The following is a 17198-nucleotide window of genomic DNA, read 5'->3' on the forward strand; positions in this document are numbered from 1 at the left end:
CATAAACTATAAAAAAAATCAGGGCAGATTTTTCTTCTTCTAAAAACAATGAAACTTAATCCCAACAAAAGTTGTTTCAAATGGAATTACATGATTGGAAGTTTTGTCCTGTTTCTGGTGTTCATCTTGGGGGTGGGGGTGGTTATGATACGGATGAAGCCTTTAATAGTACTGTATCCTGAATAATTTTTTAACATGCTTATGTGACTTTTGTTATTGAATTTCTACTTTCGTTGTAGTTCCTTTCAGGACTTTTGTAGTGGGAAGTGAAATATGCATTTAAGAAACGTAAGGCTATACTGAATTAGAAATTAACTTGAAAGAAAGGTTCTAATCTAAGAAGTAATGCCTGCATAGGCTGACAACTATGGGATGTATCCTTGAACACCAACCACTGTTCTTAAAAGGCATGGTTTGCACACCTGCGAGAACTTTGGTCCTCCAACTGCACTCCCCACCCCACCTCTCAGAACACGTACAGTTAGTTACAAATGCTATTACCTACAAGTGGTCCGTTCTCTTTTCTGCTTGCTCTAGGTTTTGCAATCGTTTTGTTCATAATTTGCAATATTTCTCTCTTTGCCACTAAGGGAGAAAAACACACACAAACCCTTCTAGTTTAAATATAGAACACACATGTTAAATGCTTTCATTTTTTTAAAAAAACTCTGTTTTGTTGCAAGGAAACCTTCCTTTCTTCCCTAATGCTTCTAACATGACTAATCAAGCAAAACTTTTGTACGCAGCTGCACAGCAAGGGTTTGAGGCACTTTTGGGGAGCTGCATTGTTCAATAAAAGAGCAGAATTGTTTCCAGTTTTATGCTTCATAAAAGCATTTAGGGCAGCAGGATCTTCTGTCCAGCTCTGTGCATTATTTCCAGTGCGTTTTAAAAAGCCCTACATCTCCCTCCCCCAGGTGAAGCACATTACACTACAGAGCACTTAAATCACTGTGCAATAATGAATCCTTATTCCTTGGAGTAAGCTTTTGTGTTGACTGTGCGTGTGTGACTTCTGAAGCTGATTCTTGGAATACAAAAACACAACACCCAGTGCAATCACAAGTTCATCTAAATAATGGGCCACCATATGTTACTTAGGTAGAAACCTCCCCCCCACTTCAAATTTATTTCAATGAACGCCTTGCTTGGAATTGGTCACATTTGCTTATGTCACATAGAACTCTTTCTCTAACACACGGCTTTTTCTGCAAGCAGGCTAGCAGATGCAAAGAAAGCAATATTGCTTTCCTGAGAGAAATGAGAGCAATCCAGCTTTCTTCTTCAGAAACAGAAATCACGCTGGGTGGGCAGAGTTCACTGCCTATAAACAACAGTTTGACCGGGAAGAAATATGGCTAAGCTGTAAGCCAAAGAGTATCAAAGCAGATTATGCAGCTGCGAATCCATAAGGTGTTTTCCCCATACCAGCCTTCACCAACCTGGTGCCCTCCAGATGTTTCTGACTATAGCTCCCCAGCCAGCATGAAGCAGGTGGGAACTGCAATACAGAACCTCTAGAGGCAACAGGCTAGTGAAAGCTGCCCAATATGGAGTTAGGTTTGCAATATTTAATTATTTCTAATTGGTAAATCAACCATCTAAACCTTTATGCCAGCATTTCTCAAACTTGGATTCCCAGATGTTGTTGGACTACCACTCCCATCAGCCCTGACCGCTGCCCCTGCTGACTATGGATGATGGGGGTTGTAGTCCAACATCTCAGAACCCAAAGTTGAGAAAGTTAATAAGACTTCTAACTTTTAAACACTGGAAAAAGAGACAACCAATTTACCTGGCACATAAGAAACTATACATTTTACCAATGAAATGGTTTTTTTTTAATTCACACATCAAAATTATTCCTATCACAACACTGAACTTCCTGTGTCTAACAATGACTGCTTGTTACACCAGCAATTTTAACCAGACATCCTCAAAAGGCAAAACCAGGGCAGTGATTTGTTAATTTATTATTTGTGCTCATAGTGCAAATGGGCCTAGGGCAGGTTGCAAAAATATGAAAATCACCGAACAAAAACACAAAAATGACCAGTATCAAAGCAAAGGTGGCAATACGTCCACTCAACCATAGACCTAGGTGAAGAGGCCCATCTTGATGAATTGCTGAAAAGCATTACAACAGGCTTCCTCAAACTCAACCCTCCAGATGTTTTTGGTCCCTAGCTAGCAACTCCCATGATCCCTAGCTAGCAAGACTAGTGGTCAGGGATAATGGGAATTGTAGTCTCAAAACATCTGGAGGGCCGAGTTTGAGGAAGCCTACATTACAGTAATGGTTCAAGGTACACTCAAGAGGGGAGGTCACCTCAGAGGAGAAGGGCCATCACAGAAACCCTTCTCACATGCCATGCAGTGCTTCTCATGCCTGGCTCCCCAGCTGTTGGTGGACTACAACTCCCATCATCCCTTGGACCACTGGTCCTGCTAGCTAGGGACGATGGGAGTTGTAGTCCAACAATAGCTTGGTGCTCAAGGTTGGAGAAACTCTACGGAAACACAGGGGATGACAGCACTACCAGTAAGGCTACCAATTGTAGGGAACACAAAAAAAGGACTGCCCATGGGATACCATATAGCGACACAGCAAAGGTGGGCAACCGCCCCCCTGCCCCCATGGCATCATGGGCAGCCTCTTATAGACTGCATGCCAGGGCCAGAGGCAAAAGCAGACAGAGCAACGAAATGTGACTGTTACCTCTGTGCAGTAAGCATGTGCTTGTCCTTCACCCAGGCAAGCAAGATGTACCTGACATCCAAACACTTTCAAATCGGGCAAAAGCATGTTTGTAGGCCTGAGGTTCTGCCCCTGGTATGTAGGGACAGTATGCATGCCATTTCAGAAGCTTTCAAGAGGCTTTTCTTTAGAAGGCTTTACCTCAAAGAGCACCACCTAAATATAATAGCCGAGTCAGCGATATTATGGTGGGCACTGATAAGGATTTACTGTACTGTATTAACCTATCCTGTTCTAACAGGGCTGATTGTCCATTTCATGGGAAATTATCGAAACGGCAGTGAAAATCAAAAGCCATGGCCTCTACACTCACCCGTGGCTTGCTGAATCGCTTCCATCACAATTTTTAGGGGTATCCCCGGTAGCTTGATATCAGCCTAATGATACACAAGTGAAAAAGTTAAACTATCAACAGCATCGTTTTTTCTGGAACAGAGTTTTATTTCAAATTAAGAGGATTGGAGGAGGATACCTGTAAGGCAGTGATTCCTTTATTCGTTCCAGCCATTTTGAAGTCCATATCACCATGATAATCCTCTATTCCCTGCAGAAAATAAATATATGCCAAATGTCTTTCCAAGGCCACAGAGGTTCTACTCACAGACCCCCAAAAACCGACATCCCAGCCCTGAACATAATAGAGGGATGCAAATTCTACCACAATAGGTTAAAACAATTCCTACATTTCGGCTGCAACCACAAAACCTATACTTGCAACATATTTTCACAGTCGGTGCCTGTCTGAGGAACTTTTAGCAGAAGTCCCCTAAATAATGGTTTCATGGTTTCCTTGGACAATGTCAGATAACAAAGTAGGGGTATTTTGTATAAGAGTTTGAATACAACTGCACTACAAGCTTCAGCTTATTTTAAGCCAATGAAAGTGGTAAGAATTCTATTAGAGAATACTAGCTTCATCTATGATTTCCAAGATTTCAGGTAAGCAGACACAATTACTGTATACCAATTCATGTATACATCCAATGCAGAGGTCTTCAACCTTTTTGAGTCCATGGGTCCCTTGACCAACTACATTTGTTCTGCCGCACCCTTGTGGGGCTCAGGAACCCAGTTATGTCACCCCTTGCCTGCCGAGATGGCAGCCTCTCACCCTTTTTCAAACACCCTCCCTTGTGGAGTGTTCACTCAGCCTCCTTTCCTCCCCCCTCTCCTTGGGAGTCCTCCGGGCGGCCACTGCATCCACCACTAGCCTCTGAGCTGCCTCAGCTCCCGGCAACCAGCACCTCTGTCCAGCCCCAGAGCCACCATTCGCCTGGGGAGCTTGTATCCAGGGCTGCTGCAACAAACAGCTGTGCAAGCCTTTTGGAGGCAGAGACGTGAGAGGGCATCAAAGGAGGGAGGGAAGGACAGAGGCCAGTGTTGCCCACAGCACCCCTGACCATCGTTCAAGGCACCCCAGGGTGCCATGGCACACTGGTTGAAAACTACTGATCTAATTCGATTCTGTGATTGTGAGTTCTGTTTCAGATGTGGAAGATTTCTTGCACAGACGGCAGATTTTGAACAATTGCCAGTCAATGTGATCAAAAACATTAATGTCAAATCAGGTACCGGGTACAGTAGGACATCAAATTATTATTCCCCATTTTAGCATTGTGGCTACTAATGAAGTGTTAAGGTGGCTGTTCTGCATGTAAACGCTATGCATTCTCCAACATGAACTAATAGTAAACACTGGGAACTTTTATAATCATTTTGCGCTATCCAAAGCACTTCATATAGGGGATCCTGTAATCCTGTAAAGCAAGCCTGCATTAGTATCTCATATTGCAGATGGAAGGGATTAAGGAGAAGAGATGGTAGTTTGTCTGAATTCATAACAGAAGAGAGGTTCAAAATGAGGGCTTCCAGATTCATAGCCAAGCCTCCAAGCCACGTGTTATTGCCAATTTGTGCACAATTACCTATAATTTAGATATGTCGCAGGTCTGAGTTTTAAGCTAGAGTATTAATACTTTTAATACTGAGAAACAGACTCAATTAGGCACTCTTACCAGAATGTCTGTTAGCAAGCGATAATCCTCAATGTCTCCATTTTTTTCAGAATTAGACCTGGAAACCAAACCAACAGCAACACCTGCGACAGGAGACGATATTGGGACCCCTAACAATAAAAGAGAAATTATGCATTTCTGAGTTTTGGCGACACTTCTCCACTGACCCATGCATAAACACATCCTCAAATAGGAATTCTTCTTTCTGGAATACCTGCATCCATCAGTGCCAGGCTCCCACCACAAGCAGAAGCCATTGACGATGATCCTGGAAACAGAAACCACAAGCTTAGGCTATCAACCATCTGCAAATAAATAAGTTTCTTAGCAACACAAAAGAAATGGACAACCGTTTGTCATCGTATGATTTACATTTTTCCCTGGCATAGGTGGTTTTCTTTTGCACCGTTTTGCTGCAGTTCAGAAATTTCAGCCAACGTCCGCAACGGTAAATGGTCTAAAGATATGTGCTCAAATTATGGGGGAAAAGAGTAGGGAGTCCCGAATGAAATCCACAAACATTAGCCCAAAGCCCATTAGCCAATTCACGATCCCTTGCGCCTTCTAAAAAAGGGCAAAATCTGCAAAAGTAACAGTGGTGGACCTCCTGCTTTGCCCTTCCCATTCGCCTTGTGATAAGGGCCCTGCCAGATTTCAAATCATAGGCGTGGGGGCGAGGGGAGATAGCTTCATCAGCGCAAGCATTTCTGCTTGCCCAATGGAAGGATCTGCTTAGCGCTAAGTTAAATTCCACCCACATATTCGGAGCAATAGCTAAATAATAAAAATCAAATACCATTTGACTCTAGCACTTCTGAAGTAACCCTTATTGTGAAAGGGAATTCACTGGGAATCACAGGCTTCAAAGCCTTCTCTGCAAGTGCACCTACAAGTAAAAAATCATGTTGTGAATTATAAGGAGTAATTCAGTTTCAGTCTAAATATTCAGCTTCTTCTATTCTTACTCACCATGGCCAAGCTCTCGTCTATTCATGCCAGTAATTTTGCCAATCTCGTTAGTTGCGTATGGAGGAAACTGCAAAATTTTAATATATCAAGAAGGAGAGAAAGTCAGTATGATGGTTTTCTGATTGTCAGCATTCATTTCAAGGCAAACATCCATGGAATTCACCCAAAAGGATAAAAATATGCTCATGCAATGAGTCATTTGCAGAGTTATAAATATGCTACCCTTAGGAATAATATTTCAGCCACATATTTTAAGTTGTACACTTTCACAGTCGTCACGAAAACAATATGACCTTTAAAAAATAAATTATCTGGCTTATCCTATGCCGAGTTATGCACACCTAATGAAAGCAACAATCTTAAGTAGATCAGAGTGAATACTTGGACTATACAGTGGTACCTCACAAGACGAAGGCCTCGCACAATGAAAAACTCGCAAGACGAAAGAGTTTTGCGTTGCGCGAGGCATTCGCAAGACGACGAGGTTTTCTTGCGAAGTGCGGCCATAGAATGTAGCACGGGAAGGCGGCAAACGAAGATCAGCTGTCAGCGCAGGAAGCTGACAGTTGATCTTCCTTTGACGGGGGAACGGAGCCGAAGCGCGGCGGTGTGGTGGCTGCCCCTGCCTGTCTTCCCCTTGGCCCAGGGAAGACAGGCGGGGGCAAGCAGCGCCCACCACGCTTCGACTCCGTCCCCCGGGGAAGGCAGGCAGGAGGTGGCAGCGGGGAGAAGCGCTTCCCCCCCGCCACCTCGCACACAGCCGGCATCAGACGGGGCTTCGGAGAAGTTCTGCGCCTTCTCCGAAGCCCCATCCCATGCCGCCGCCAGTCCCCCGGAGCCCATAGGAATGGCATTGATTAAGTTTCAATGCATTCCTATGGGAAACTGCGACTCGCAGGACGAATTTTTCGTAGGACGAATTGAGTCCTGGAACGAATTAAATTCGTCTTACGAGGCACCACTGTAATTCGAAGTGATAATTTTAACAGTTAAAGTAGCTTTACTTAGAGTTGCTACAGTATGCTGTACAAATGGAAGTTTGAATTAGTGCCTAAATTTAAGGTTTAGACACTTTTCAGGATCTTCTGTTTCAAAGTATGAAAGAGGTTTCGTTTGAAACCTAATTGAAACTCTCCAAAAAAATTAAATGCGCCTTAAAACTGCAGAAACCCAGCCAGATAATAATTATTACTATGCTGAAGTTCAACCATCTTTCACAATAATCTCTGTAGCTTCAGTACTCAAAAGTTTCACTGTCAATAGAACAAAATTAGTTGGTCTCCAAGGTGCTACTACTCTCTCTCTCTCTCTCTCTCTCTCTAATACCGGTATAACTTGGATAAGTTAAGGGATGATTTACAAATCATCCTCTTAATAAGAGAGGGTGGGAAATCGAAAATTTCCAGTGGATCAGGTTCCTTTGCACAAGCAGCTACACCTGCAGAACATTTTCAGGAATCACCTATTTGGTTCTGCTGCTACTGTTATTACAGTGGTACCTTAGAAGTTGAACGGAATCCCTTCCGGGAGTCCGTTCGACTTCCAAAACGCTCGGAAACCAAGGAAGCCACGTCAGACTTCGGGTTCCACTCACTTTCAGGTTTGCAGCGCTCAGGAGCCAAAACATTCGACTCGCAAGGCGAATCACAAGGCGTTCAGGATCCAAAGTATGACTGTATTTCCACCATCTATTACTGCTACATTTATATCTCACATTTCCTCCAATGAGCTGAAGGTGGAGCAGAAGATTCTCCCCTTCCCCATTTTATCCTCGGAACCCTATGCTGAGAAACTGTGACTGGTCCAAGGTGAACTTCTTGGCCGAGTGAAGAACTGAAACCTGGATTCCAAGGTCCTAGCTCAGCACTCTAACCACTACACCCCACTAGAGTATGCTGGACTCACTCCAAACCTAATCTTCCCCTAATCGTGATCTCTTTCTATCTCTCATACACACTCTGGTGTGTTTGAGAGAAAGAGAGAGATTATGAAAAGGCAATTATGGGTGCTTTAGCTGAGATGCATGGATACTTTAGCTGAGATTTGTGGATGCTTTAGAATTGCAGGGGTTGTACCAGATGACTCTTGGGGTCCTTTCCATTCTACAGTCCTGTGATCCTGCGATTAAGAGGTGGAGGAGGAGGAGGAGGAGGAGGAGGAGGAGGAGGAGGAGGAGGAGGAGGAATCCTCCCACTTATTTGCTTTTGGAGAAGAAAGCAACCAGCGAATGTAGCTTGTCAGCAGCAGTATCAACAAAGGTTCTTTCCTTTCCAAAAACGAACAAGAAGCAAAGGTGTGAGTGAAAAGGATCCTGTTAGTTTCAAATACCAGTGCTATTAAAGTCAGGGTGAGGGGAGAAGACACTTTATTTATGGTATATATTCAGCTGCTTTTCTTTTTTTTAAAAAGAGCACCCAAAGCAGTGTACGGTATTAAAATCACAAAACAATTAAAATAAATGCATTATAGCACCATGCAACTCTATACAACCCCTAAATACACCCTGACACCACAATGCAGATGGAGCAACAATTCCACATACAGCCTATCTCCCTAGAGGAGGCTCCGAATGGGCCTGCATGCAGCTTTCCTCAGGAACGGGCTCCAGATATAAAGAAAGCAATTCAAGAATAAGCCCCTACGTTTTCAGAGTAACTACTCCTAATAATTAAGCGCAAATGCTTTTTATAAAGCTGAAGTGAGTTATCATACCTCGTAGTGGAGCATGAAGTTCTTCTCCTTTATTCCACTAAAAACAGAAACAAGTGTTACAAAGAACTAAATGAGCTGCAAGTAATTTACTTACATCAGGAACCCCTTGAAGCTTCTGCCGACTCTGCCTCTCTCCGGAAGGGGAGAGGGGTACAAACGAGGGGTAGGGACCTAAAGCATCCCTCCGAGGCCATGCAAATTCCTTTAAACCTTTAGAAAGGCACCCTTGGCTCATAATGCTAGGGAACAATGGAAGGTTTCTGTAATACCTTAAATACTAGGGGAAACTCTTTTCCCGTGAAGGCCCTGCCTAACTGCCTCCACCAGAGCTCAGAGAACAATATTAGGGTACAGTAAACTACTCTATCGTTCAAACAAAGTGCATCTGAGCCCGCCTTATGCTTCACTGCGAAGTTGGGTAAGCAGACCAACAACAGATTTAATAATTTTTATCTGAGTAATTGTTTGCCTACAGGCAGTGACCATTTCTCGCAGGTGTTCCGATCATGTCTTTGATCACGTGTCAATTGGACACGGCTAACATGGTTGCCACCTATATGAGCAAAAGCATGTTTGAAGTGTTTTTCTGATACTAAATAACAGATGAGGCAGCCTTTGTTAGATTCCTGTTCCTTGTTAAAGCAAAGTCCATGTTTTAATATATCCTGCCATTTCTCAATACATCTGCCCCACTCATTAGGATTCGTCCGTAACCAGTTGGAACTATCCTCTATGGATTAACCAACTCACATTCTAGTTGCCCAATCCAATAAAAGTTTTGTCCCTACAGAAAGAAACAAACAAAGGCAAAAACCCAGTAGCTTTCTTCTTAGGAAAGTTTTTAATAACTACTTTTGCACTGTAATGTTTCAGGATTACTTCCAAGTTCAACTTAGCTACGTTATTTTGATATTCTTTTTCGCATGTGGCCAGTCTTGATTTCTCTGAGGGGGCTGTATATGCCCATTTTCAATCATGTTTAGAGCATACCTGCCAAGTCCTGGACGGAAAAATCCGGGATCTGCAGCCGCGCGACACCGGAAGTTGCGTAGACGCAACTTCCGGTGGCACTTTGCCCTTCTATGGGCACCAGAAAATGCCGCCGCCGGAAGTTGTGTCTACGCGTTTCCGGACACGCATAGAAGCGACCTCTGATGTCGGCGCCATTTCCTGGTGCCCATAGAAGGGCAAAGTGGCACCAGAAAAATGGCCGCCGGCAGGAGCGGATTTAAGGGAGAATAACGGGATAATAACCAATATGGGAGACCGCCGGGAAACGGTAGGAAAAAAGAGAGTTTCCTGGCGAAAACGGGATACTTGGCAGCTATGGTTTAGAGAGATTGCCTTCAAAGAAAAGGTCATTTCATACGAATGTCGGAAGCTGCGTTACCCCCGATCAGATCTGCCCATACAGTCTAGTTGATCAACTCCGATGGGCAGCAGCCTGCCCCCAGCTCTCAGGCAGGGAGAGGTCTTCACCACTGTCTGCCACCTGATCCTTTTTAAATGGAGATGCTAGGATTGAACCAGGGATCTTCTGCATGCAAAGCATGAGCTCTACCACTAAGCTATGGCCCCTCCTGATTTACTTGAAGATTATGAGCACAAGGTTCTAAAGAATCACATGGTGCAATTAACACGCCAAAGTCAAGTTGGGGGTTGAAAGGAGGGGGGATGGTGTTATATATACATATATATATATACCTTAAAGCTGTTGTGATAACGTCAGATTTTACACTCGATTCCAGTGAGTCAAATGTAACTGTGCAGAGGACCTAGAAAACAAAGGTCTATTGAAAAAACTGTGGTTTAGGGCAGTGTTTCCCAACCTTGTGCCTCCAGATGTTTTGGGACTACAACTCCCATCATCCCTAGCTAGCAAGACCAGTGGTCAGGAATGATGGGAATTGTAGTCCGAAAACATCTGGAGGCACAAGGTTGGGAAACACTGGTTTAGGGGAGAGGAATTAAGTTCTCAACAAATAAGAAAGTAGCAACGACTCAAAACCAAAACACATAAAAATCCAGATAGGGTAAGCATTGCTCTGGGCACATGAAACTCACAATGATATCAGAAGGGGAATCATTGACATGCACGGTTTGCACTGCACTGTTTTTGATTGTCAGAGAACAACTTCAAGCTTCAGCTCCCCCCCCCCCCCCCGTTCTTGGTTACAAGTTCTGCTAATTATGAACCAATCTAGAGGGCACATTTGCTATTCAAGCCCTCCCCACCGGATACCGATTACAGCTGGGCAAGTCACTAATTCAGTTCAAAGGTGTGACAACTTTTAAATTGACATTTGTTAGAAGAACTTGCAGTAAAATATACACAGAGTTCTTCTGAACAGATTTTGTTTTTTGGGGGGTGAGAACTACCACACCCACACACGACCCGCCCACTCACTCTCTCTATATACACACACACACACACACACGTAAATATACACATATATCTCATATATACAGTGCTTTTTTCCTGGGGGATGCAGGGATATGCATACCCCTAAACATTTTGCGAATCTAAGTTTGATCTCATTGAGGGGCAGTATTTCAATAGTAGGAAAATGAGAGCACCCCTAAACATTTTTTCTATGTTTAGGGGTACTCTCATTTTCCTACTCCTATTGAAATACTACCCCTCAATGAGGCCAAACTTAGATTCTCTCTCATATATATATATATATATATATATATATATATATATGAATGAGAGAGAGAATTTATCACCCTTCAATTTAAGCAGAGCAGCAGGTCTGATTCATAGATGCTGTTATTTTAAGCAATTCGCCCACGGGGAACCTTTTCATTCACTGACTCACACATCCCCCACACAGTGCGGTTTTTAATAGTGATGGAGAACATACATATACTCTAAATTTATAAGTACGCTCAGAGAAAGTTAGGAATGATTTAGCACTTATTCAAATAATGAATCAAGTTTATTTCAGGATGCTCTTTGGGAGCTTATCCACACCGTCTAAGTCCATTTCGCAAATTTCATTTTAGTTGCTGACCCACGACCACTGAACCACAGTGTTTTTAGTTTTGAGTAAAATAAAAAATGGAAAAAAAGGAAGATCAGTGAATACCTGGGTTTGGCCTCTCTGAAATAACGCTGATCCATGAAGGGTTTTGAACATGTCCACCTCGCAAGTGATGTTTCTAAGCGAAGTCAAGTCTCGACCATCACATCTACGGGAGTAAAGAAACAGAGAAGACAGGTTCCACAGGTTCCTCCCACCTCGGTTCTAGATTTGTCCTGCATTCATGAAAATTTGGAGTCCAGTGCAAGTGTTATTATGGATATAACTGGGGGAAAGGGAGGATTGTGGCTACCCACCTTGCCTCTAGTCCTGCCTGATGTGCACACATTTGAAGCCAGTCAAATAAGGCCCCAAAGAGAGCAGGTTTTGGTGTCGGTCACATATGGCCTTTTAAACATACTCACCATGATTTAAGGCCTTTCGATTGAAACCACAATATAAAGCATACTGGTGCACAGCACTAAAACCACAGGGGATTTGTTCCTCCCCTGCTCCTGCTGCAGTGCTGGGAGTAAAACTGTGACATGGCCTAGCGTTACATCCAAACCCGGGCTTATAGCTTGTTTCCCTCCAAACAAACCACAAGCTGTAACTAAGGTTTGTTCCTGGCTTACTGCTGCTTTTGATTCATTTATAGCACATTCTTAACCAGGCCTACTCAGAAGTCAGATATATTAAATTCAGTGGGCAAGTAAGGGGGCTTAGCACTGAGCCTTAGCTCCTGGAATTGCCTACCACCTGCAATTTTTAGCCTTTTGCTCCAGCATGTCGTGTGCTCACCTTTAAACCATAGTTAAGCTTAACTATGGGCTTAAAGTGCAAACAAGGGCAGGACCTGTGTACCACAAAGTAGGAACATACTGATAGTTCTGTGTGTGAGAGCATCGATTCCTTAAAGGAACCATGTGCATGCTGTTTGGTATGCTAGTGCCACTGCAAACTGGTGCAAAGATGCTGCTTTCGGCCTTTCGGTGTCCTTATTCCAAGGATGAACCTGGTTTAAACACAGCGACTTGGAAAACACCGTGTTTACCTCCTGTATTCATTCAGAACAAGATTTCTGAAGACTTCCTTCAAAACGACGTTAAAAGATTCCATGAGTTCGTAACACTCCGCTTCTGGGAACTTTTCTAGAGAGAAAGAAGAAAATTGAAACAAAAGCTAAAACACAGCGCTTATTCCCCCAACTATATGACTAGAAGGGAAGTAAAAGGAATTTGTGGCAGTAGGTGTTACCCCCATCTGAAGCACTTGCTTTAAATTTTCAGTTGTGAAAGCATTGACAGGTTTGATGCTCAAAGCACCTAGGAGAACGGCTGGGGCATAAGATGAAGATAAAGAGCTGCACCAGCCTGGAGCCAACACACTGATTATCCTCAGCGCTGTCATGGGACAGCAGTGGGGCTCAGCCCCTCTCCTGAAATGCCGCCCCCTCACCTACAGGGATGCTGCTGGTGACACTACTGTCCACCTGCATGTTTGGTGGGCAGAATGGTGACCTCTGCACCAGTGCAGTGAAGCTGGCATGAGCCCATGGGCAGGGACACTTCCGCATAACATACACACACACACACACACACACAGAGAGAGCTTGCCACAAAGGGGGTTTTTGGATTGCAGTGTCTGGCTGGTTTCTGTCTCTTTTCATTAAGCAGTAGAGAGCCCAATATGAGCCAAGGGTATTCTCAGTGCCTTTGGAGGCCAGAATGGAAGATTGGTTTGGGGGGCATCTGCTTCATTCTTCAGCATCTTCATCTTCAACACCCACAACAGGGAGGACTATAGCATAGGCTTCGTTCTCATGGGTGCAGTTCAGCCCAGACACATGTTTATATCTTTGGATCGCAAAGCAGGGGTACATATGACCGAATGCTCCTCATTAAAAATACAATCCTAAAAATCCTCCCACCCTGGATGTCAATCTTCTCTCTCATGTGCTGGTTTTCTATTTGCAGAGAATGTTAAGAAATGAGTCAAGAAGCATTTGATCATATTGTTGGGATCTCTTACTCTCAAGTAGGACCCTGGTAAAGACACATGCCCAACTCGCATGCTCTCTCCCTCCTGGTTGATCGTTTGGGAGCTTCTAAAGCATTCTTCTGCCCGAACATCACAGCGACTGATGCCAACTGACATCAGCACACTTACAGATCCGCAGAGTTTGCACAATTGTGTAACAGACCTCAGCAACTCAGCATTGGGCTAATCTATTTTATTTACATATAAACACACACGGAGCACTGAAACATGGCTCCCTCTCTCTCTAGCATCAGACAGCAAAAAGAGAAAGAGTCCCACTTCAGCAAACACAAACATCCTATCTCTGCATAGCTGCCAAGTTATCCCTTTTTTTAAAGGGAAATTCCCTTATGCTGAATAGGCTTCCTCGTGAGAAAAGGGAAAACTTGGCAGCTATGCTATCTCTGTCATGCCCCACTCTGTGGAATGAAAACATATACAATCGTGTGATAGACAACAATCCCATGAATGCAAACAAGGGGAATGAACCTCTAACACATGTGACACCCCCCCCCGGGCAATCAGAAGTGGTACAGCCCCAATGCAGGTTCACCATCTGAGTAAGAACCAGGCTGCTGCAAATATCTGTATCCCCAAGTCTATGAAAAAATGTTTGACTGCCGTACGCAGAACTGTAAGACAAACCCTGGCAAAGTAAAACATTTTAGAACATGTATAGTCAATTATGAGTGTGTCTGACCTTTCAGCTGCTCTTCTGTTTCAAGTCTGATTTTGTTAATTGCTTCATCTCTTGAGATCTAGGATGTAAGATATCCATTGACACATTCTGAATTTTATTAAGATGAGCTATAGAATCTCTTGCACATCCTACGCTTGGGAGCTAATGTACATCAGCACGCAGAGGCCATAGAAACACACTTCCCTAGAGAGTCATCCCACCCAGTAGATGTAATCATAGAATTGTAGAATCGCAGAGTTGGAAGGGACCCCGAGAGTCACCTGGCCCAACTCCAGGCAAAGCAGGAACCTCAACTCGATCATACATGACACATGACCATCCAAACTCTGCTTATGTATAATCCAGCTGAGACCATGAAAAAGCTTTTACCCTGTGCCTTCTCCCAATGTATGCATGCTGGCACCACTGATGGGGAACACTTCTCATCTAACGAGAGGAACGGAATCAGAGCTGAAATACCTAAACGGGAGTTATGTGCATCTCTTTAAAACTGGCTGAAGCTAAACAAGGAAACCCCAAGAAGTGGTTCAGGCGCAATTTACCAAAATGCATTTAAGTACTCACTTTATCATGCGTGAAGTCAGAAAACACAGCTGTGATCTTTCCAGATGCAAGGCTTCAAGCACAGGAAGGTGGGGGAGAAAAGAGAAAGATGAAAAATTATAGCCAAATCATATCTGAATGCCAACCTGGTTGATCCCCATGACATTTAAAGCAGCAACACAGGACAAGCAGAGAAAACAACAGGTGTTATCCATAAATCCTAGCCAGACAGGCCAAGGCCCAAGTGACAGTTCTTCTTTGGTACCTCATCTATTCTATCTCCAGAAGTATCCCCATCTGCCTTGAAACAGACCGCAAAAACCAAACAGCTGTGCCAAGAAGATGAAAAGAAGCATAAATGCAACACATTTTGCCCACCTGAGTCCCACATGTTAGAGGTCTCTCAAGCAAAGAAAGAGAAGCCTTGCCATTTCCATCAGTTCAATACTGAGGAAGTTTACCCTTGCTGTTTCATCCTACGAACTGCTACAGAGAAAACTAAAGCAGAATAGTGGGCACCAGATCACTACAACACCGCTGCTCTTGTTTTATTTAAACAATGCTGTCAGGGCACAAGGCATTTCATAGACTAATGTAAGTCAAAGGCTGGCACCTCTTCAGAGCAACCCACAATCTTAGGTTAATGTTGGAGGTGGGGGTGGAAGGGGCAGTATCATCCCCTCCCCGTTCCAACAGTCAATCACTCAATGAAGATGTTTAGCTGTCATCAGGCTGTTTTGGGTGTGTGTGTCTCTTTCCATCATAAATATTTCTGCAAACCTCAGCCCAATAATAATACCTCCCCCTCTTACACATGGCTGTTGCTGTTTTGGCTGTATAAGCAACAACACTCACAAGGACTGAGCGGCGATTAGATCTAGAACAATACAGTCCTTATGCAATACACAAAGTCATCATGCGATGCGACCCTGAAGACTACCAACACGTCGCCTTAGGCACTCGGAACACAATGGAACTGCAGCCAAATTGCAACAGTGCTGTAATTACTTCGACAAAAGCTGTTGTGCCCATACTGAAGATGGGAAGGTTGAGGCTGAGAGGGAATTACTTGTCTAAGGCCAGCACCTGGTTTTCTACAGCACAGGTGAAATTTACAATGAGAATTTCCAACTTATTCTTTTTACTGGGACACTAGCTTTCCAACACAGTGGAAAGAACGATTGAATGCTGCTGCAGACAGGCATGAAATAAAGCCTAACTACTTCATGAAGCAACAGAAGAAAGAGCACCCTGCCAGAAAACGTAAGATAAGACCGCTATAAGGCAGGCTTCCCCAACCTCGGCCCTCCAGATGTTTTTGGCCTACAGCTCCCATGATCCCTAGCTTGCAGGACCAGTGGTCGGGGATGATGGGACCTGTAGTCTCAAAACATCTGGAGGGCCGAGGTTGAGGGAGCCTGCCTATAAGGTGTCTCATGGCCGAGACTATGTTTCACTTTATACATCTAAAAAGTACAACTGCTTTAAAGAAGAAGAAAAAGCCTCACTCAGCGTAGGTCAGATTTTTGCTTCTACTCCTTATGTCTTTTCAACCCCTGCCATGTATTTGGGTGTTCCGATTTGTTACTCAATTTATCTTCAATCCTCACTTTAATGCAAAGATGTTGGACAGACTCCAGCACTTCACAGCCTCTCTGGTCAAGGCAGAATCCCAAAATATTGCTTAGGGTGCTTGTGAAGAAGAGGGTGGAAGTTCAAGCTGATTCAATAGCATGTTTCCTACAATTCACAGGGAGAACCTCACTGCTCCAGACTGCACACATATGAAAACACCCCTCTTGCTCTCTTCAGTTATTGGACCACGTGTGCCAAGTGAAATATGCAACTTGACACAAATATTTTTTTTCCTTAAAAAAAAGGGGAGGGGTTTCTTCTTTAATTAAAATAAACCGTGGGGTAAGAGTTATTCATAATTCATAAAAGACAGTCCAACTGCCTTTACAGAGACGGTGAACTAAGAAGTTGCTTTCACTTAATGCTATTTTTTTAATACAACCCACTTTAAGCCCCACTGGCAGTTAGGGGGGGACACTTTTTTTTTTTAAAGAAAAGGAAATTTGTGTGCCTTGTTATCCTGGCAGCCAGCTCCGTCCCATTTTCTTGTCCAGGGACAGAAGGCAACATCAGCAGCTGGGCGGACAGGGGCCAAATGGGTCAAAAGATTCTGCCAGCTACAAAAATGAAAATTTCCCAAGATGAAAAGCACCACCGTCATTGCTGATCAGTATTTTGTGATACACAGTTTCGTCAGCAGTGCTAGCTAAGGACAGGGATGGTGGGAAGCACACAGTGAAAAGGTTTTAACGTTCTGTTCAGATCCCTTGCTCTGCCTCGCATGTTGTGTTCCCAAAAGCAGAGATGGGTAGCCTGCAAGCCCAGTGGTCAGGAATGATGGGGGTTGGAAAAAAGCATCA

General features: G+C 43.8%; 1 protein-coding gene across 2 annotated transcripts in view; it reads right to left on the reverse strand.

Annotated features, from left to right (window-relative positions):
* PNPT1 (polyribonucleotide nucleotidyltransferase 1) overlaps nt 1-17198 on the reverse strand; it is a 31879-nt gene that overhangs the window by 6243 nt on the left and 8438 nt on the right. For both annotated transcript variants that reach the window (XM_035110938.2, XM_035110939.2), the window contains exons 10-22: nt 14785-14836; nt 14221-14278; nt 12535-12631; nt 11547-11649; nt 10159-10229; nt 8455-8491; nt 5743-5809; nt 5570-5659; nt 4988-5041; nt 4774-4883; nt 3231-3302; nt 3072-3135; nt 502-585 (exon numbers count right to left, since the gene is read on the reverse strand). In XM_035110938.2, the coding sequence (XP_034966829.1) occupies nt 502-585; nt 3072-3135; nt 3231-3302; nt 4774-4883; nt 4988-5041; nt 5570-5659; nt 5743-5809; nt 8455-8491; nt 10159-10229; nt 11547-11649; nt 12535-12631; nt 14221-14278; nt 14785-14836 (959 nt within the window). The remainder of the gene's footprint in view (nt 1-501; nt 586-3071; nt 3136-3230; nt 3303-4773; nt 4884-4987; nt 5042-5569; nt 5660-5742; nt 5810-8454; nt 8492-10158; nt 10230-11546; nt 11650-12534; nt 12632-14220; nt 14279-14784; nt 14837-17198) is intronic.

The sequence above is a fragment of the Zootoca vivipara genome, chromosome 3 (assembly GCF_963506605.1).
Source record: "Zootoca vivipara chromosome 3, rZooViv1.1, whole genome shotgun sequence".
NCBI lineage: Eukaryota > Metazoa > Chordata > Lepidosauria > Squamata > Lacertidae > Zootoca > Zootoca vivipara.